The sequence below is a fragment of the Myiozetetes cayanensis genome, unplaced genomic scaffold (assembly GCF_022539395.1).
Source record: "Myiozetetes cayanensis isolate MyiCay16 unplaced genomic scaffold, myiCay2020 scf6-25, whole genome shotgun sequence".
Classification (NCBI taxonomy): domain Eukaryota; kingdom Metazoa; phylum Chordata; class Aves; order Passeriformes; family Tyrannidae; genus Myiozetetes; species Myiozetetes cayanensis.
Genome location: NW_026087853.1, coordinates 43,676,207 through 43,697,585, shown reverse-complemented (window position 1 = coordinate 43,697,585; position 21,379 = coordinate 43,676,207). Strand labels below are relative to the sequence as shown.

General features: G+C 38.8%; 1 protein-coding gene across 8 annotated transcripts in view; it reads left to right on the top strand.

Annotated features, from left to right (window-relative positions):
- The first annotated feature begins 434 nt into the window (after positions 1-434).
- PPP6R3 (protein phosphatase 6 regulatory subunit 3) overlaps positions 435-21,379 on the top strand; it is a 53,744-nt gene continuing 32,799 nt past the window's right edge. For 2 of the 8 annotated variants that reach the window (XM_050337016.1, XM_050337010.1), the window contains exons 1-5: positions 446-557; positions 13,624-13,793; positions 14,162-14,253; positions 19,149-19,277; positions 20,824-21,056. In XM_050337016.1, the coding sequence (XP_050192973.1) occupies positions 19,266-19,277; positions 20,824-21,056 (245 nt within the window). In that variant the 5' untranslated portion in view covers positions 446-557; positions 13,624-13,793; positions 14,162-14,253; positions 19,149-19,265. Of the gene's footprint in view, positions 558-13,623; positions 13,794-14,161; positions 14,254-19,148; positions 19,278-20,823; positions 21,057-21,379 lie in introns of all 8 variants that reach the window. The other 6 variants (XM_050337017.1, XM_050337009.1, XM_050337013.1 and 3 more) reach the window with 6 other exon arrangements.

The window sequence follows — 21,379 nt, the reverse complement described above, 5'->3', positions numbered from 1 at the left end:
GGGCGGGGCCTCGCACACCGACCAATGGCGGGCCGCGGCGGGCGAAGCCGCGGGACCGGGCCCCACGGCGCGCGCCCGCCCCTCCCACCGCGGCCTCCGAGCGCCACGGGTCCGGATTGGCCTGAATGCGTTTATTTTTAAAAGGAGCTGGCTTTTTCTATTGGCCGAGAAGGACGCCAGTCAGGATGACGTCGCCTTGTTGCTAGGTCGGGAAGGAGGGAATGGAGACGTGCCCGCCCCATGCGTTGACTGGCCAACAGGGAGCCCAGAGCCCGCCCCCGTCCGCCTTCGAGCCTGTTGCAACCGCTTAGCGGGGTGACTGACGTTCAACCAGCGACCAATGAGAGGCCGCGCTGCGCACGGCGTCCAATAGAAAGGCGCGGTGCGGGGAGGAGGGCGGTGCTGGGAGCTGTGATTGGCAGGCGGGGCGGAGGCAGAGGAGGGCTCGCCGGAGCCGCCATGTCCGCCATCTTGGAGCGTCGGTGATGGTGGCGAGCGGAGGGTTTCCCGCCTGAGCGGAGGCACCCGGGGCCTGTGGCGGGGGCCGCGCTGCCGAGGTACGGCCGGGATGGCGGCGACACCTTCCCACCGCCGCTTCCAGCGGGCCGGCGCTCCGGCGGCGGCTCCTCCGGGGCGGCGCGGGCCTGGCGCCCCCTCAGCGCCGTGCGGGGGCTCCGGGCTCTGCTCGGGCGGCGCCGGGCCGGGGCCTGCGGGGGCCGCGGGGCCCGTCGTGCACGGCCTCTCGCACGCGCCCCGCGGGCCCGGAGCGGCCGGGGCGCGGCTGCGGGTGCTGGGCCTGGGCGCGGCGGGAGGCTCGGGCCGAGCCGGGAGAGCTCTGCCCGCCCCAGCACCTCTGCGCGGGGGCCTCCGCCGAGGCGGGGTTTGGTGGGACCTTGGAGTTCTAATTTTTTTTTAACAAGGCAGTTTGTTTGAATTAGAATTTTTTTAAAAGCGTAGCAGTGTTTGGGTGAGCTTTAACTGCTGTTTAATGCGTTTGGCAAAATCTCACTGAGGACCTGCCAGTTTTTCTGGTTTTGTTTTGCTCTGGTTGCTAAGAACTTTCCAAAGTGTAAGAGGGAATTAGTGTTATAGTCTATCTAGCGTCATATGACTCTGTCTTATATGACATAAATGCAATTGAGGCTAAAGATCATTTCTGTCGGCATAAACGTTATTTAAGTCAGAACAGTGGGATACTTTGAATGGGTGTGTTGCTATTTTAGAAAAGTATTCTGAGTGGAAGAGTGGAGAAAAGTTATGAGTAGGTGGATAGCTTTAGGGAAAGGGTTCCTTGTGAGATGTTGACAACTTAGAAATGAAAGATTGTGTGACTGCTAGTGGTATTACTTAGGTTTAAAATCTCCTTCAGTGGATTGAGTCTAAATGTACTCTAACAGTGCTGTGTGTCTTTGGGTTGCACAAATACCTGCGTGATTTTTTTTTTTTTTTGATTGCTGAAAGATGGGAAGTGTCCCTGTTTCAGTGTTTCAGATAGATTGCTGCAGTTATTTGAACTGCAATGTCTGTTTTCAGTAGAACGGACATTCTGGTAAGAGCCTGAATACTTAGCTTTGTGTTATTTATGTTTTCAGTAGTAAGGCGTGGACTAACTGTGGCTTGCAAGAGTATTATACAAATATAAAGTGACACTACAGAATTACCTTTCAGTGTGTGAATCGTTAATGAGACGTCATTAATGAGACGCAAATGTGGTATCCAGTCTGCATATTTTTCTTGACAGTTTGTATTTTTAGGTACTTGTTGAAGTTCACTTAAGTGATTTGTTTCCTCCATCTGTGATATGGTTTGAACATAGGTGACACTTATTTGCATTCTGTGTGAAAAGCAGAATGCATGTGCTATATTGAATCCTGCCCCTTCTGAGTTACTAAAGGAATTTGTTTACTATTACTACTGGGAGACTGTTTTGGCGAGAAGAACTGCTGATGAGGTCTGTTTACAGTGAACTTAAGGAAAACATTGAGTTAAGTGAAAGTTGAAGTTTAGAAATTCCGGAAAAGCAACCTGTTTAACAGGAATGCCTTTAGTAGCGTAGTGCATTTCAGCTTCTTTACAATCAAGGTAGGTTTGTATGTAAACTACTAAAAATGCACCAGCTTTTGATTCTTTTGAATATAAATCAACTAGTTGTTGTTCCCTCATGGAATTAAAGATACTAAGTAGTTTGTTTGTCTCTGCACAATACTGCCTGCAAACTGCTCACTTCTGTTGACTTGCTAAAGTGACTAAAAGTGACTTTTTCCTTCAGAATGCTTCTGTCTTACACTTAACTGAGGTGATGCTACAGCCTGTATACCACTCAGAGAATCACATCATGTTCTAAGAGTGAAATTCAAGTGAATTAATAGAATGGAATCTGAATTTAGCTGTGATAGAGCAGAGAATCACGTATGTAGTTTTAGTACAAACAGATGTTTAGAGAGTGAACTCTACTGTTATGGCTCAACAGCTTTGCTTCTCTACTCAGCCTAAGCTTGATATGCCTGTACTGTGAAATGTTAGAGACCTGGCTCAAAACCAACCAGTATGGGATTGAAACAGTCAGAAGGGAGAAATGCTTTAAAGAACTGTCTGGTCCACTCTCTGTCCATTAATGTCTGATTTTGTAAAAGAGTTTAAAAAGCTTTGAAGTATTTACTTAACTCTGCAGTTAGTTTAGATTGCTCTGTGTGACTATGTTGAAATAAGACATGGTTTTAGCTTCAGTGTTTCAGCGAACCTGCACAACGTCTTTGTAGGTAGGAGGCTTGTACACTCATTTCTCTCCTATAACTGTGTTATTTTATGGCCTTTGGAAGTTATGGTGGAAATTATGGAAACTATGAGCATAGTGGTTTGTTGTGGTAGTAAGGTAGGATGTCTTAAGCATATTGTCTGCCATCTAGATTTGTTTTCCATAGTAGCACCTTTGTCTGTGATCCTTAAGGCTGCTGTGTGCTCTTCTGTCTCATATGCCAGATTTAGGAATTGGGTGTTATCTCAAGTTAATATCTCACATCCAGGTTCTAGAAGACCAGATGTCTGATGGGGTAATCCTAAAAGCAAGATGTGGAACCGTTGTTTTTGGCAAAACTTTTCACAATAATAAAAAAAGTAGGGGTAGATGAGAAGTAATATCTTGCTTGTGTTATCTTATTTTGTTACATTGGAGGAAGAGAGCAAAAAAACTTCAGAAACTAGTGATCACATTTGATCCTGATATTTTCAGGGTGGGAAGCAAGCTTGAAAGATCAAGCAGAAAATACATAGAGAGCATGAACATCATGTTGAAAGTGCTGCATAGCATGCATAATTGTTTTTGTAGTGTGTCACTGTGCCAGCATCTGTTTTAGAAACTATATGCTACTAAGCAACTAAATTAAATGTTTTTCTACTCTTGGATATTATATGTAGCTCTAGAGCTAGTTTGGGACATTTCTCAGGAAATGGGGTAGACTGAATTGAGAGGATTGGGAAGACATTTAGTATAAGCTGTTACAACCTTGTCTGTTTATGGAATAGTTCTTCACACAATATTGACAAAAAAATTTGTTAGTGTGAAATACAGGACTCTTCATGACCTTTGTTTATTTAGTAACTTCCATAAAGTGCCAAGAAGCATGTTTGAAGTGGTATATGTGATTTGGAGTGGGTGAAAAAGTTCTCAATTAACCCTTTGACTTTTCTTTCTTTATCCTGTTAGTCTATATAGTCATCCCCTAATCCTGTTATGTGAATATATCTTTTCCTCTTAAACTGGTGATGCTCGAAGACAAATCTATGTGGTGTGTTGTGTGCCAGCAGTGGAAAAGAATGCCAAAAGGACCTCAGTGTACAACTGTATGGACTGGTGAAACTGTAATAATTGGAGGGGTGGTATGTGTTGGTAGGTGTGTTGGCAGTATGGCTGAGTGCCTGTGAAATGCATTGTGAGGCTTTGGTTGAAGATGTGAATGAAAGAAGGTAGAATTGAGTAAAAAAAAAATGTATGCACAAGTAGAAATTGCCCCTTAGTAAGATTTTAGGTTTGATTAGTGTCCTTGTAACATTCTTAAAACTTTATCCTATTTCTTTTTGAATGAATACAGTCTTAAGTTTTGCATCTGCAAGGAGGTGGAGTACACGGCCTGCTGGTCTCTGTCCTCTGTCCACTGGCTCTTCTAGAAAATGAGCATTGGAAGACCATAGACCACCTCTTGTCAACTGTGCCAAAAGATGCTTTTGTAGATGAAGAAAACTCTAAAGCCTTTTTATGATGACCAGACAGTTTCTGGATGAGGCTTGAGAAATGACCATGTCGTTTCCACTTTGGTAATGAGTCATAGTTCGGATGGAGGATGGAAACTTCAAATTTTTTTTAGTAAAAAGTACTTTCTGAGTTTATTATATATGTTCTAGAGTATAGCTATTCCAGTACTGAAAACATTCAGGTTGTTAGTTACTAAAGTGAATTCTAGGTCCTCTTATGCAGTGAGCAAGTTCCCTTCTTGAGTGACCATTGGTAGGATTTCCAACTAGTTTCATTGCCCAAACTAGTAGTAGAAAGAAAGGTGCATTCTGTAAATGCACATTATGCTACTTTAGAAGAGCCAAGCATAAGACCCTGGTCCTCACTTGAGTGTTGCACATTTAAAAGCTTCAAGCAGTGCAGTGTAGTACAGCAGTGGCTGTAGGCAATGCCAGTACAGGTGTGATTGCATTTTTTCATTGTACTGTAACTGGTTTGAGTGTTTGCATTAGAGCAGAAAACAAGGGAGTAATAGACATTTCTAAAGGCTTGTCTTGCTGCAGAATGGTATTACTTCAGTGCTGCTTGCATTGTGAAAGGAGCATCAGCCACAGCCTCCACAGGGAGGATTTTTGCATCTTTGTAGCAGAGCAGTTATACACTCTATAAGAGTAGTCTCTCTTGTAAAAATGGTAAAAATACAATGCTATTTGCTCTTCTGTGTAAGTATAGTGGAAACCAGGTGGTGGCATGGGGGAAAGGTGTTTTTATTTGGGTGTGGGTTTTGTTTGTTTTTTGTTTGTTTTTTTATTACTAATAGTTACATTGGTCAGCACGCAGTCCAGATGGAAGTGCACTTAGAAGCTGCAACAGCGTAGGGGTTTCATTCCCATTATCCATGTTTGTCTTTCTTTGTTCTTTCTGGTGGTTACGAAGAAGAAGTTTGTCACTGCTTATGGCATCTCTGAGGGGTAATGGCATTTAGGTGTTTTTTCCTGTCTGTGAGGGACAGCTGTAGAAGTTACACTGAGCTGCCTGAGAAGGAGTCAGTTCTTCCTCTTGGCTGTGACAAGCAAACATTCATCAAAGGATCCTTCTCTGTGTGTACTTGATGCTGACGATGGGCTCTTTGTTACAGCTTCAAGCCAAATCTAAATAGCAAAAAGTTGTTCACTGAACACTGTTTAGATGAAATTTGTTTGATAAAAGAGGTGGTAAAGATAACATTAATGAGAGGTCTGCATTTCTTAGTGGCCAACATAGAAAATTATTTCTTATACTTCTTAGCTATACTTTAAGGGCTAAGGCTTACTTCTAGAGTCACTTATAATACAAACACTTTTATACATTTTTCTGATGTGTGATTGGGGACTGAACTTGCCACTTTGCTCTTTCTCAACCCATTAATCTTTACTTGCTCAGTAGTTGTGCCAGGTGCAGTTGTCTTAATATGATTTCACTCATAGATTGGAACATACTTTTTTGTCCTGTGGCTGTCTGTTCCATTGTGCTCTCCTACTGTACTTAAGTATTATTTATTTTGAGAACAAAAGCCAAAGAAGACAGCAAAACTGAGTACCAGCCACACCTGGCTTGGATGCTCTGCTCCAAAATTGCAAATTTATAATTTGCAAAAACGTGAGTTAAAAATATAAATGAATACCTAATGCCCTGGCTACTGAATAGGGAGGTTAGTTGCCCAGATTGGTATTGCAGAGATAGGATATTGAAGGCAAGCAAGAATAATTCTGAATCTCTTACATATGAGGGTGTCTGTGAAAAAAGATTCGAAGTCTGGAAAACCCATAGGTTTATTTATTTATCCTAATATAGGAAACACCTGCAACTGTTTTTTGTTATAGGAAACATGCTGCTTTTTAGGGCGTAACAGAAAGCAGTGATGCTAATACTTGTACAATAGTTGTGTCTCTTTGAAATACACTAGTCCTGTCTTCTGCTCCTCTGGACTCTGGAATTCTGAAGTTTAATTTGCAGTCCTAGCTGCAAGGCTGGAGATTAGAATGCAGTGGGGTAGCTTTGTTTCCTCCCATGTTGAAGTTGTAGCCCCACGCAGTCATGAATAAAGTTATAGATATAACAGAAAATTTGTATCTATTGATCTACTGATCTCATTCTTATGAGAAAGCGAGATTATAGGTTATCTAAATATCTATTTTTTAAAATAACATATTGGAGGTGGTGAAGGTTGAGCATGAAGATTAAAGTATTCTCTGGGAATGTGAATTGATAACTATGGTGCTATATAGTGGAATTACTAAGCAACAGAATGCAAGTAAGAATGGTAGATGTGTTTTACTGTTAAGTAGGTTTTTGCAGATAAAAAAGTGATCTTAGTTTTACTATAGGAAAAACTGCAAGCAATAGTCAGAGAGTCCATCCCCCCCAAAACTAAAAGCAAACCAACAGTTGTAAATAAAGACAGTTAGAGAGGGGATAAAGTTATCTTTTTTAAATTTTTTTTTAATTGTTACTAAACCACTTATCAAACCTTGTCTTAGATTTTCAAGCATGTCAAACTATGTTAATTTCTGTACCGCTTGCCATAGTGACTTGACTTTTGGTAATGGTAATAAGATTGTCTTGACTAAAGTCTATATGGAACCCTAAATGTTAGTTAAAAGAGTGGAAGATTTAAGTTCAGGTCTTAAGTAAATTGATTTCTAAGTTTTCAGCTCAGCAGGCTATTCCTCTTTAGGCCTCTATCATGTAATGCTGTTATAAATGTTATAAGTGCTATTTTAAGTTCTGAGCCAGCATTTTAAATGGCTTGGTTTCTTTGAAATTTCATTCTTCAAATCCCTTGAGTAGGCATAGGGCACAGAAGTATCACTGTAGTTTTCTGTAACTATAATCTGTCGGTACAGTTTTCAGCCTTGCATTTGGATTAGTTTAAACATTGTGTGTTCAGTGCTTCGTAGTTGATAAAGTAACACTTAGTGAGAGTTGAGACTCTTCTTGCAGCAGGAGAAACCTGTTGGCAGATATATTGGTAGTTAAGAGAAGGAATGGATGCTAAAAGTATTGTCGCAAATTACTGTGTGGTAGCCCCCTCTTGGAAGGGCAGGAAGGAAATGATAGAGGAAACAGCCAGTCAGAATAAGTCATTCCATAACAACATTGTTTCCCTTAATTATGGCATATTGCTTGAATGGCTTTTTTAACTCCATTTGCAAGTACATACTAGTGCACTTATGATGTTGCACTGATCACTTGCTGGTGATCACTTCAGTGTAAAAATTTAGAATTAAGTAATCTCCCTTTAGAAACAGTATTATTAAGAAATGCTGCTAAAAAAATATTTGAGGTAGACTTGCCCCTTGCAACTGTGATAGAATTTTGAAAGGTCCTCAAACAAATGTACTCTTATGCTCCAGAGAGAGGTATTGAAGTAGAATTTAAAAAAGATTATTTTGAAGACCTTAGAGAAAACCATAGGTTTGGCATTTTTTAATGAAACTTCAGATTTTTTTTTCCTTAAGGTGGGGTTAGTGTTATGCCTGAAAGAAGATGGCTTATTCTGTTAGGCAGTCTTAATTTTTCTGGTATTGTCCATCAAAATAGAAGATTTCCATGGTGAAGTCTGTTCAGTTGAGACAGCAGAGGCACCTGTACCTGAAAAATGTGGTGTAATTGCTGCGTGTGCGGATCGTAAAAGCACAGCATGGCAAAACTCAGATTACTGGAGTGATTTGCTCCAAAATGTAAATTGCCTGGGGGCTTGGGGAGTGGGAAAAAAAGGCAGTATTAACTTAATAACCACTTAAAACTTATGTGCAAAAAGCCTTCACGGTAATATTTCATTATTTTGCTGGGTTTCTAATTTCTTTTCTAGAACATATTTTTGCATATGCCTAAATAAAAATCATAACCATTCATTAAACTTTCATAGGTGAGACTTGGTGAAGTCTTCTCATTCAAAGCAGTATTTTCTTAGTTTTGTAAGCTGAGTCTCTGAGGAAACTAAACCTACTCATGCTTTCTTAGTGCCTGTTGTTTAAATAACATTGGGCAGGGTACTTTGTGGCATTTTGTATTACAAAAAATGGTGGTAAAATGTGTGTGGAGGGTATGGAATCACTATTCAGTTGTCTTAGTCTTTGAGTGATACATTAACCCAACTGCTTGGCATCAAGTACTTAATTGACATTTTGTATGTATTAAAATATTTTTCTTTTCTAACTACTTACCTTCATCCTTGGGATATCTGCAGAGGTGGGGAAACTGTTGTATAGACTGTTTTTCCTGAATATACAGAGTATATTCTATGAAGAAAAGTGTGTTCTCACTTGGTTAAAGGCTCAGCTGAAGCCATAACATCAGCTGTAAATTAGGGCAAATTCCATGTGGTACGAAAGCATTTCTTCTGAATGCAGATACCAAAATCTAGATAAGTGAGTATGCTAAAGTAGTATCACTTCCCTTGTCTCCTGGTGCTGCTACCGTATTTTATTTCTCTTGATTGACATTGGAATAACTTTTCTACTTTTGTCCTAGGGATTGTATTGATAAATGTGAAAATAAAGGGATTGTAGAAAAAAGTGTAGATGGGCCTTAAGCTCTTTGGTAAGTCAATAATCTTTCCCAAGAGTACATAAAAATAAAACATTTATTTTAACTTGCTTAAATTAAAGATCAAAAGAGGTAATATCTTCGGCTTTTCTTTTCATGGTGTAGTACCTGCATACTCTTCAGAGTGTTAGGGATTCCAACTTCCAGTTTGGAAAGCAAAGCATGTTTATGATACTGTCATTAGGGGAGTATTAACCTCTGTATGCATCTAGGGTGGGTTGATTGCTTCTGTCAGTCTTTTCAGGATATGGTAGTGCAGAAATCACAATAATATTACATTTAATGACTCATTTCTTTGTATCCTAATTAAAAGAACTTGAGAATTTACAGCTGCCAAAACTTCTTTCAGTGGTTCTGTAAACGTTAGTATGAGGAAAAAACCGGGAAGATAATCTTGTCCACAGCCTTTAACTAGTGCAGTTCATGTAACCTGAAATGAAAATGCAGGTTACTTGATCAGCAGGTCCCAGAAACCTTTGATGAAAGTGAAGAGTCAAGCAAGAAGTTACGAACTGCTTGTTTTAATTTTGAAGTTGCTATTTTATTGCAAGAGTCCACTCCACTTCTGGCAGCAGCTATAGCTGACCGGAGCTTCAGGAGGCAGGACATTGATAGGGTCCAGTTCTGAACTGCAAATGATTCTTTTTAACAAGACTGAGATTTTGCATGAAAAAAAGAAAGCTAGTAACAGACATGAATGCACTGTCTATACAGAAAGAACACTGGTGTCCTGGTTAGAAATTGCTGAGGTAGCTTTTTTCTACCTCTATGTATTTTTCATGTGCCTCAGAACTTGATTTGCATCCAGCTTTCAAAGTCTAATCCACAAGGGGAAAAGAATGATGAACTTGGAAAAAAAAATAAATCCAAATCCATGTTCTCTTTGAACTAATATTAGTGAACAGAATAGAATAAATGCTTATAAAGAAACCTCTGGTAAAATTCAGGCATCTAAACTTAAGGCTGTGTCTTTAAGTTACAGTAGTTGTTTCTTAAATGTTCTAACAAAAATGTAAAAGGTTACTGCTGAAGCAGCCAGTCAGTGTTACCATTTCTTTAAAATTTCTAGAGTAGCAGTTCAGGAATTCAGGACTCATTTACCCTTGCAAGTTATCAGATGGTTGAGACAGTAGTAGAACTGATGTTGAATTGTCCAAATTCAACCGTACACATGTTATTTATCATATTCAGGAGAACTTTTACTCTGTAATCCTGAGCAGGCTTGAGATCATACAATTTGAGGCAAAGATGGAAGAATCAGATCCTGATTGCCCTGGTGCATTTCCCTCTTCCTTGGCTGCGCTGGCCCTGGTGATTGACAGACCCTTTGGGCTGTTACAGCCTGTGGATGTGGCAGAAAAGCTTTTCCCCTTCTTCCTCCACCAACTGCATTTGTCACTTTAGAAGTAGGTTTTTTACTTGGAAATGTCTTGGCAGAAGTTTCATCAGTGTTGGGGAGCCAACAGAGGGAGACTGCACAGCAAGGGGTAGAGCAGAGCTGCTTTGCATAGCCAGTTTAGCTTCCTAAAGCACTCCTGTGAGAGACTGTGAGGAATTTCAATCCTCATCCTCATTCTGAGTGGGGATGGTGATATTTCAGCATACAAATGTGTCCTCTGAGCAAGGTGTTTGGAACTGATAGGCAAAGCATTCAAAGTTTAAGTAAGTCTTAGCCTAAGTGAGATGCTTCTTAGTGTTTAAAAATTGCCTTGGTAATCATGCAGATTTTTCTATAAACTTCATTAGTTCACAAACTGGAATTCTAGGCTGGGTCACATGCACTGATTTCTCACCCTTCAACCGTCTCCACCCTATAAATTCATGGTTGTGGTCAACACTTTCAGGCCAAGTTTCTTTGAGGACCATCTGTTCAAGAGGTTTCCTAACTAAAAGTTTTTGGGAAGGCATGTTCCTGATTAACGTCTGTAGTAAGCCCTAAGATGTGAGTGTTCTGAGGAGTGCATGTGACTCTGATTTTTGTCACCAGACATTTGGAGAGGTGTGGTAAGGAACAATGCTAAGTCTTAAATTCATGTTTCGCAGTGCTCTGCCTAAATTTAACATTAAACAGTTTTGTGCTGCTAGACTGTGACTTCACTGGGGGAAATTTCTGGGCCAGTAAGGCAGTGGAAGAAGGGAAATAAATCTACCATTTTCTACTTGAGCATAGTGTTATATAAAAATTACCTGCTCTTGTTGTGGCCTAAAGAGGTGATAGAACTAAACCATGCTGTATCTTGTGCTTCCTATTATTAATTACTGTCCAGATGCCTTTACTGTTCTGTAAGAGATGCTGGTGTTCTGCTAGTGGTTTTGTCAAGCTTATATAACAACTTTATTTCAGATATAGTAGGTTATATAAGTTACTGCTTTGAATGCACGCAATGGATTACTGTAAGAGCAGCACTATTCAGCAGCTTGCAGTTCTTGCACTTATTTACCAGGATGCAGAAATGTTGCATTGGTTTCTATAAGCAGAGACAACCGTCTAGTTTCAGTGTTTGGGCCAGTGGAGATGCACAGGAATGGTTTTAGAAGTAGACATGGCCCAGTTCATGTGGCATTAATAGCATTTGTTTAGTTCTGTTTATGGCAACTGGTCACAAAGTGGTTAACTTCACTGTTTAAAAAAGTGTAAATTAAGTTTGTTAGATAAAATTTAAAACAGGCTTTACCATGCTGTTGTATTTTATGTGAAGATGGATCCTACCTTGGGTAGCTGTGCCATGCTTTATTTTTTAGGTGTGTGAGATAAATGCGAACATGGATGTGTTCCTGGTTGTAATGATGGGTCTTCATAGTTTTGCATTTGATTGTAATATGTATATGTGACAATACTTGTCTCCTGCCTTTGCATATTACCTTCAAGTCTAAATTTTTGATACCTTCCATTATGATACCGTCATCACTTCTGTGTGACAGAGACACATTAATGTGGCTGAATTATTGCTGAATGTAAGCTATTCCTGGATATAGGAAAGTCAGATTTAAATGGACTTGGACCTCATCCAGTCAGTTGATTCTTTTAAAATTATTTTAAGGAAAGAACTCCTGTGTGGTTTTTTTTGTTAGTGTTTTTATTTGGTTTGGTTTGGTTTTTCCCCCTTTATTCATAAGGAAACACCTAATCTGTGCTGCAGATAGGACCAGTTAATAAACCATCTGTACCACTAAGTGAAAGTCATTCTTTAAACCAACTTCTCTATTCTGGTGGAGCACCCTTCACAGGATATGCTTTAATATGTTCACTGCAAGTATCTTGTTAATTTTGATTACACTAGTGTTTCTAGTTTACCATGTAATCCAGCTCTAGAAACCAGCTGTTCCAGTGCTAAACAATAGTATTTAGACTGTGAAGTTTTCAAACAGAAAGTGGAGTAGAGAAATAACAGAAAGACATCCTTGCAAGGGGAATAATAAAAGTGGGTTTCATTTGGATAGTTCTAAGAATGGAAGTCTGTAGATAGTGTCTTAAGAATGTGTAAACTCTTCTGAAAGTGCATTAAGCTAAGTGGGCTTCTTTCTTTGTTTCTGCATGACATAAGTGAGGAAGTAATGTTCTCTCCTTTTTGGAACTCTACTTCTGAACATAAGTACACACTTAAAATGCAGAAATAATAACCTAGGAAACTTCAGTAAAACAAACTTAGTCCAGGTAGCTGGTTTCCTTTTTCTGCTTTATTTAATCACTTGACTCACAAGGGGTTAGCAAGTCTATCAGACATGCAGACCTGAAGGTCTACAGATGAAGAATGTGTGTGACCTTTGAAAGAATTATGGCCAGTTTGTAACATTGAACTTCATGTGTCTGTTGGTTACTAAAATAACCTGAGAAATTATCTTTAAGGTCCTTTCTGACCCAAACTATTCTTTGATTCTGTGACCTTTAGATTGACAGGGACCATCTCTTAAATCATCTGCAAAGATCAAAAACCAGCTTTAAAAACACAGCTCCTTATCTTTAACATGGAAGGTGTAAGTTAAATTATTCTTCTCTTTGGCAGAATACTTGAAACACTTCTGATTTTTTTTTTTTTTTTGCTGAAGATGCATTTGTGACAAACTGTGATAGAAATGCTTCTCAGCCAAATACTGGGTAGTCACTGACCTGAGTTAATAAACATTCTACTAATTTTGCTACCCTTCTTAGTTGCTAGTACTTATTTATTTTCTTAAATGGTGACTGAATGCTGTCTTAATGCAGGTTGTTCCTTTGGAAGCCTGTATGTAGTCTGTATTGCTTTTTCCAAGTTAGCCTGTTTTCAAATTGAAAGTGACTGAATTCTTTGCAGACTTATGCTGACATAACTGGCATTCTTAATGCTTGTTAGTTTACTTCTGTGCAGGTTTGTGGATAAATCAGATGTTAATATAAGAGTGTAGTTATGAGGATAGGAAAAAACTTACTACAGAAAGCTCTAGCAATGGGTATTTTAAATCTTCTAGATCCGAATATATCACTTCATGGGAAATTGCTCATAGTTTATAAAAAAAGTCTGGATTTGTGTTAGATTTCAGTCCAGTGCAGATTTATAAAGGCAATTTCATTTCAGTGAGCCAGTGAAGTTTCTTGGAGGGGAGTGTTTAAAGTTGGTTTAAAAGTAAGTCTTTCAGATGACAAGCTGCTTTTGAATTTGTTTTCAGTGTATGCTCTACTGAACTGACACTTCTTCCTAGCAAGTTGTTTCCTTCCTCTGTTTATGTGTTGTACTTGGTGCAAAACAATCCTTAGTATTCATTCATGCAGTTGTTGAACTATTGAACAGAACGTGTTAACAGTATTACATTTTTTTTTGTCGTTGTAGGAAGAAATCTGCTTCATCTAATTCAATGCTAATTCAGTCCTGCTAATCTGCTAATACTGTAGATTGAAAGATTTTTTTGCTGTTGCCAGGACACCCTGTAATGGGCAAGGAGCCTGAGAGAATACAAACGTTCTGATTTTTTAACTTTTAAAAACTTTTGTGTTTAACAGGTAAGAAACTATTCAACTTCACCTCCAACAATAGATTTAGCTTCTGCATCTATAAAGCTTTATTCTTAAGCATTCAGAAACCACTTAAATTTCAAGTTTTTCATGTCCCTGATGTCCTCTAAAGTCTTACCTGATTTCTGAACATTTGCCACCTTCGAAGCTGCAGTTCCTTCTGCAGTTCAGGCTTTGTGGCCATTTCTTATCTTTTCTAGCAGCTTTTTTCAGACTACGTTCTAGCTGGCTGGTTCTGACTGTCTTTTAATCCACCCTGCTGTTGCACTATCTTCTTTCTCCACCCTGCTTTGGCTTACTATGACAATCAAGGGTCGGCTAGACACACTGTTGTGGATATTCTGTTTGTTTTACAGTGTTTTACTTTTGTGCCAGGAAGTGTATCTGCTACCCGGCCTTCTTTGGAGGAGTCTCAAAGCAAATGTGTTCATGAACTGACATATATTAGGTATGAGTGATGTTTAGCACTACAGGTTATTATATTGAAGTACAGTAATACTGTCTTCTGCAGTTGAATTTTTTGTACTGAACTGCATGTTTCGGTGGAAAAGTATCTTCTGGGTTAGCTGTGCATTGTTTAGCTTGCTTTTTATATTATTATGGAACTGTGTGTTTTTTCTTGGTGCGTAGATATCTTCGTTTCCATTTTGAAGCTAATTGGGAGAATTCAGAATAGGAAAAATCTAACTGAATTCTTTGACCAGTGAATATTTTAAATATGTAATTGTTTGGCAGTTATTACTAAAAAATGATTCATTTTCTTTACTGATTTGTAGTTAATACAGGTAATTAAGATCTGTATGTAACACTTATTAACCTGTGGTTTGAGATAGTGTGAGAATTGACAAGGATATACTTGTTGCTTGGTATAAAATTACTCTTGTAACTTCACAGCAGGCTGTAGATTTCAACTGAGTTTTGTACTTCTGAACAGTTATGACCTCTTGAATTTTGGGGGATTGGTGTCTTTGATTTTAGTTTGGACTTACATACTTCAGCATGTCAAAGCTATTGATTATAGATTATGGGGCCGTTTGGTCATAATAGGGGGATGTTTGTGTATGCACATGATGTGTGTGTGGAGATATAAATATATATATATATATAGTAAAACGTCACAGGATTACAGAATAGTTAGGGTTGGAAGGGACCTCTGAAGATCATCTAGTCTAACCCTTTTGCCAAGGCAGAATCAGGTAGAGCAGGTGATGTAGGAACGTGTCCAGGTGGGTCTTGAATGTTTCCAGAGAGGGAGACTCCATGACCTCTCTGGGCAGCCTGTTCCAGTGCCCTGCTAGCTCAGTGTAACGAAGTTCTTTCTCATGTTGAAGTGGAACTTCTAGCATTTTAATTTATGACTGTTATTCCTTGTTCAGTCACTGGGCACCACTGAAAAGAGTGGCACCATGCTCTTGGCACCTGACTTTGAGACATTTATATGTATTGGTGAGATCCCCTTTTAGTCTTTTCTTCTCCAGACTAAACAGGCCCTGCTCCCATAGTCTTTCCTCACAAGAGATTCTCTAGACCCCTCATCATCTTTGTGACCCCCAGCTAAACCTTCTCTGGTACCTCCTTGTCTGTCTTGAACTGTGGAGACCAGAACTGGACACAGCACTCCAGATATGGCCTCCCTAGGGCTGAGTAGTGGGGCAGGATCACCTCCCTGGACCCGCTGGCCCACACTCCTCCCGATGCACCTCCTGGCCACAAGGGCACACTGCTGGCTTGTGGTCAACTTGTCATCCACTGCATCCACGCATCCAAATGCGTGTTTATTGTTCTTACCTAGGTAGAAGTGCAGCTAGTGTGCATAAATGTGGAGGAGTGTTAGGTGGGTTGAGGGCCCCTTTTTGTTTCCCTGCTGCTGCTGCCCCTTGGGCACAGGGCCTGCCCTCGACCTCGCCTCATGTGCCTGAGTTCCAGCCTGCTCTTATCCCGTGTCTGGGGTCCCCTGGATGAGATATTGGCAGCAGTTTTGTAGGAGGATCAGGGATCCTTGGTAACCTCCTACTGTGCAGTCCCCTGTGCCCAAGAAGCTGAGAGACGATGAAGCATCCAGAAATCCCACAGTGAAGCCAGAGGTGCAGCCAGCCTGCACAAGATCTCCTAGCTTTCCATGAAAGAATTCTTTGTCCATTTTGTTTCCATTATGGTATCTCTTCTAGTTTGCTATGCCCTTGGAATAGGAATGTGCATGGTGTTAGAAATATGTATTAAACTATTGAGGTAGAAGTGTTTGTATTTTCTGTTCTATTTAATTCCTAATAATTTCAAACCATCTGTTGTCTCCTTTCTCCACAAAGTTTCTTTGAAACGTCACTAGTTTGTAATAATGTAAGTAATGAAGTATTTCTCAAAATTTAATTTCTGTGATGTCTCTCATTTGTGATGTGAACATGCTGTTCTGACACCGAAGAAGCAGCTACATCTTATTTTGCATTCACTTGAGAGTTGCATTCTAAGTCAAATTGATCTTATATTTTGCTTAAGAATTGTAGTGACTGTAGCATGAAAATTCTCCTGTATAATTGCTTTTATTCTTTTGTAATTGCTAGGTGTATTGTAAAGTACTGTAACTAAATCTATGGACTTTGAACAGCAACTTACAGCTTTTTAGCTAATAACACTCAATAAACGTGACTTCTTTGATTGAAAATAAATTTATTTAGGTTATTGGGTAAGATATAGATGATGTTTTATTACTTGAAATATTTAGAAATAAAGCTAAGAATAGTTAAGAGCAGAGTCTTCACACTACTTAAACATACTATTTTGGGGAGATAAATTAGATAAAGAATTCCTTATTTTTCCTTTGAACTCAATGCAAAAGAAGCAGTATAAGTGTGTTGCTATATAGGAAAGATTTTTTTGCATTTATAAAGTGGAAAAGTGGGAAATTCAATTACACATAACTATGTCTTGCTGTAAATTACCATTACTTTATGGAAAAGAATTGTTTTGGTTCAGATCTTTAAGCTAGAATGCAACTGTCTTCTCTTTTTGCATTATTTGCTCTCAATTTCAGAGTAAATGCCTAAGTGCTTAATATTCCTGTTTAATAGTTCATGGGCTATTTAATGCCATGAAGAGTTGTGCCCCAGCCTGCAGAGGACAGGCACTTGTAGACAGAAAGTTTGCAGAGAGTGATGCTCTGGCTGGGTGCAGTAGGCCATTTAAAAAGTAGCCGCTGGTGTCTCTTTGTCATTTTGGGTCACTGGTAATTCTGTTTAGCTCTAAATATTTTTCAGACGTGCATTCATGCTTAGTTTGGTTTTGGACAGATGGTCCACTTTCAGTGTCAAAATAAGCACTTCTTTAAAGCTAACACAATGTCCTTATTATGGTCCATTGACTGGAGAAAGGAAAAAAAAAATCCTTAAAACTGGAATCTTAACCAAGTAGACCTAGAGAGTTAATTAGTTGAGGTAATGTGAAGCTGGCAGAAGGGCATGCTTGGCATTTAAAGTAAAACTTAATGTGTTTAAAGGTCTTAGAAGATAAATTCTGATGCTTTTATCATGAAAAATGTTGGTAAATTATCTTCACCATTACTTTGTTTTTCCTCAGACCATGGAAATGTTTGTGCAAAAGTATCTGATTATTTGTTGGTTGTTCTTTTTTTTTTTTTCCCCGTTTCTGCACTTGAACCCTACAGTAAGAAAATATAGTGGTACACAAAGAAAAATGACAGGTTTTGAGTTTGTTTTTTTTATAATGCAATTATTGTTACAACTCTATAGGTAGTATTTCTCAGACTTTCATATATTACAAAATTTTCAGCTTAACATGGGTACACTCAAAGCTTCTCTTGCTTGAAAAATGAAACTGGGTATTGCAGGAAAATCTGTGAAGATCCTACCAGAAGCTCTGTGTATATTCCTTTAACATATATATATATATATATATCTGTCAGGGTAAAACAGCCTTCAACTGGCTACTGAGGTCCTTCTAGTTTTCCTTCTGAACTGGTCTAGATGACCCTGTCTGCTTGTAGCTACCAATACTCAGCTGCTATGTGGAAGTATGAGGTACCAAGTTAGAAGTAACTCACTGTAATACGTTTCTCATGTTTGTTTAACCTAAATATGATGCTTAAGAGTTTAACTCAAATGAACAGCTTTAGTTTTCTTATTTACTGAAAAGACTTCTGGATACCTTAAAGACTTGTTGGTCTGTTTTGTAAAACGTTTAGTATAGGAGACGTTGTCCAAAATTAAACCATATGCCTTTCTGACTGGAATTCACATCTTAGTCTGGTAGCTTGAAAACATGAATGTCTATATTTTGGAAAGGTGTTTAAGAGCTATTATCATATGAAGTTACAGAGAAACTTACTGTTAAAAATACACGGAGTGTCGTTTATTGTCCTGTAGTAGGCAGAAGACTTCGTTTCGATTTTTGGTCTGAAAGGATTGTTTCTAAGCTTTATTTCTTCCCTTTAGTAAATAATACAAGTGAGGATTTCAGTTACCTGTATGGCAGCAGTTGACAGGCTTTCTTTGCCTTGTTGAACTGCTTTTTTCCTTTCAGATATAAGTCAAGTGTTTACTCATGGAATGTTATTCAGCATTCATTCAGAGAAGAATTTGTTCACAATGTTAACCATGAAAACAAAGCAATATTTTTTCTGGATATTAAATGTTACTTAGGATCTTGAGTTCTCATAAGTTGTACATCTGCAAGTTGATGTAAATGTTTGTAAGTACTGTTTAATGAACTGGATGTCAGTCTGGCTTACTGGAAACTTTCAGAGACTGTGGAAAACTAGCTGGAGTTACAAAAGACAGATACACAAGACAGCTTTACCATCTCTACACATTTCTTCTTTCCACATCTGAGAGTTTTTAACATTATCCTGGACTGTTTTGCTTGTAGTATCTGATCTTGAGCACATCTCATATTTGGTAGTCTTTTGTATCTTGCATTAAATCTAGTTGTGGTTTTCTGTTCATATTGACGGTGAAGTAACATTGGGAGTACCATAAACGTTTTGGTCTCTGGAGTTTTTTGTAATTTTGCAAGTAGTGAGATTCTGGGAGGAGCACACTTTTGATTTGTGGACAAAAAGCTTAATTCCAGCTCCGTTAATGGGACTGAAATTTGAAAAAGGATGATGATGATGATTTAGAATTTCAGAATCGGTAGATTTTGGGGGGGAGGGTAAAACAGTAGGCTCTGAGAAAAATATCAATAACATGTTTTGGTTTTAAAACTTCCATTCAGCACTGTGATAGGCTGATTCTAGAATACTACCAGTGACAATGCCTAAGAAAGTTCTCTTCAGGGTTCCTGGATTTCCCTTTGGCATAGTTTATGTTGTTTATTTTTCCTTATTTCAAGGGACCTGGGCTCCTGTTGAGAAGTGATGGAATAATCTTTGGCCGGCACCTGACATGTTGAGGGAGCAGCCCCTAAAAGAGCTTTCCTGGGAGACAGTTTGTGAAATAACGCAGTAACATGTTTGCAGTAGTATGCCTCTTTTTTTGTTGTTGCTATTTTCCATTGTTGAATTTCTCTTGAAATAAATGACTGAGAAATCCATTGAATACTACTGAAATGAGCGTTAATCACTACAGAGGTATTTACGTCTGAAATTAGTGCTGGTAGTGGTTACTTACAAGGATGATACTTTCACTAATTGGGGCAAGGGGAGGGATTTGATCTACTTTCTAGAGGTTTAAAAATCCCAAGGAAATAATATCCCGTGACTTTAATAATGCACTACTTTCACTTGCTTACAGTACGTTTGTGTGTAGCCCGAATACCCACAAGCTGATGTTTTTCATAACAACTGTATAATTTGATTTAAGCTAATTTGTGAGATCAGGTGTATTAAACCCTTCTTGTAAGTTTACTAACACTTGTAGTACAAAATTTTTTTCTGCTTCTAAACTGCTTAATTCTTGCGTGGGATCTCAGATAATTAGAAGTGCTGATACTGCAGTTGAATATCTCTGTACATTTCCTGATTGATTTTATTTTACTCCCATATCTTTAAACAGAAAACTATGTAATCTAGGGGCAATTATGTGTGTTACAACTTCTGAAGTAAGGTGGTATTATGTGATCAGTATGTAGTGGTTAAAGCAACAGTGAAAACCCTACAAGCAATTAGAACTTCTCCATAGTGATTATACCAAGCTTTTCAATATTTAGCCTGAATACTGGAAGTCTTGCTAATTGCTGCTTCCAATTGTAAGGACAGGAAAGTTTTTTCTTACTGTTTTCTAGTATCTCTTTTCAATCCACTTAAAATCTGCATTCACTGGAGACCAGTTAATCCTCCTGTGTCAGAGGTCAAGTGTCATGTAAAAGCCCTCCTTTGGGGGTGTGAGGGGAATGAAACAAATGCTTATACTGAGCTTAATGAGAGGTGAAAGCAGGAATTTATTGGATATATTGTAGACTGATTAGACTCTTTTCTGATAGCACAGTTGTCCCAGTAGTAACTTTGCAAGGTGACTTAAAAAAACAGCATTAACACAGAGATGCCAAAGCATTTTATAGGAAACGGTGAAATTGCACATCCTTATGCATCTCTGTTAACAGCTTCTTACAATGTTTCAATGGTTGGGGCCACTGTCCTTTGACGTGTTTGTGTAACACATTTTGTTGTCCTTTATTGTTCCTTCTGTGTCAAGTTTGTGGAGACAGGGACAATGAGAGTAAGTGTTGAAATTAACTCCTGCACTTTGATGTGTGCTGCCTAAAAGTTTAGCTTACTCCTTTGTAGGTTTCTTCAGCAGTGGGGGTGGTACTGTAGAGCAGTTATGCACTGTCCACTTTATCTTCTCCCTGCTCTGTTAATTGCTGAGCAAGTCGTTCTGAATCTGAGATCACAGATTAAAAACAAAGATTGGGAAAAGCAAATTCTATAAATTGAAAACCAAAGTTACAATCTTTTCTTTAATACAAACTAGCATGTTCCTTTTGTGTAAGTAAAACCGTGCCTAACTTTATCTTTGGATGTTAGAATAATGGCTATTGCTAATGTACTGCTATTCTTCTTACACAGACCAGCATGTTTTGGAAATTTGATCTCCATTCGTCATCGCACATAGATACACTTCTAGAGAGAGAAGATGTAACCCTGAAGGAATTGATGGATGAAGAGGATGTTCTGCAGGAGTGCAAGGCTCAGAATCGCAAACTTATAGAGTTTCTGCTGAAGTCAGAATGTTTGGAAGACTTAGTTTCATTTATTATTGAAGAGCCACCTCAAGACATGGATGAAAAAATTCGATATAAGTAGGAAAACTTTTGGGATGGGAGGGATTTGGAGGGTGGAAAGAGGACTAACTTATAACTTAGTTAATTTGATAGTGTGTAGTACAATGCTGCTATCTTTTAGAATAAGTTTGTTTTCAAGAGACTTCGTGGAACTTAAATAAATAATTCTAATATTTGCATACTTTTCAAAGGGAAGCTTGTTGTCCACAAATGCTTCTAAAACCAGTTGCTGTCCAAAGGAGACGCAAAAAAAAGTCCAGCCAGAACTCACATGAAGAGTCTTATAGTTGTGATTAATAAAATAGTTAAATGAAAATCCCATTTTGTGTAGTATAGTTCTG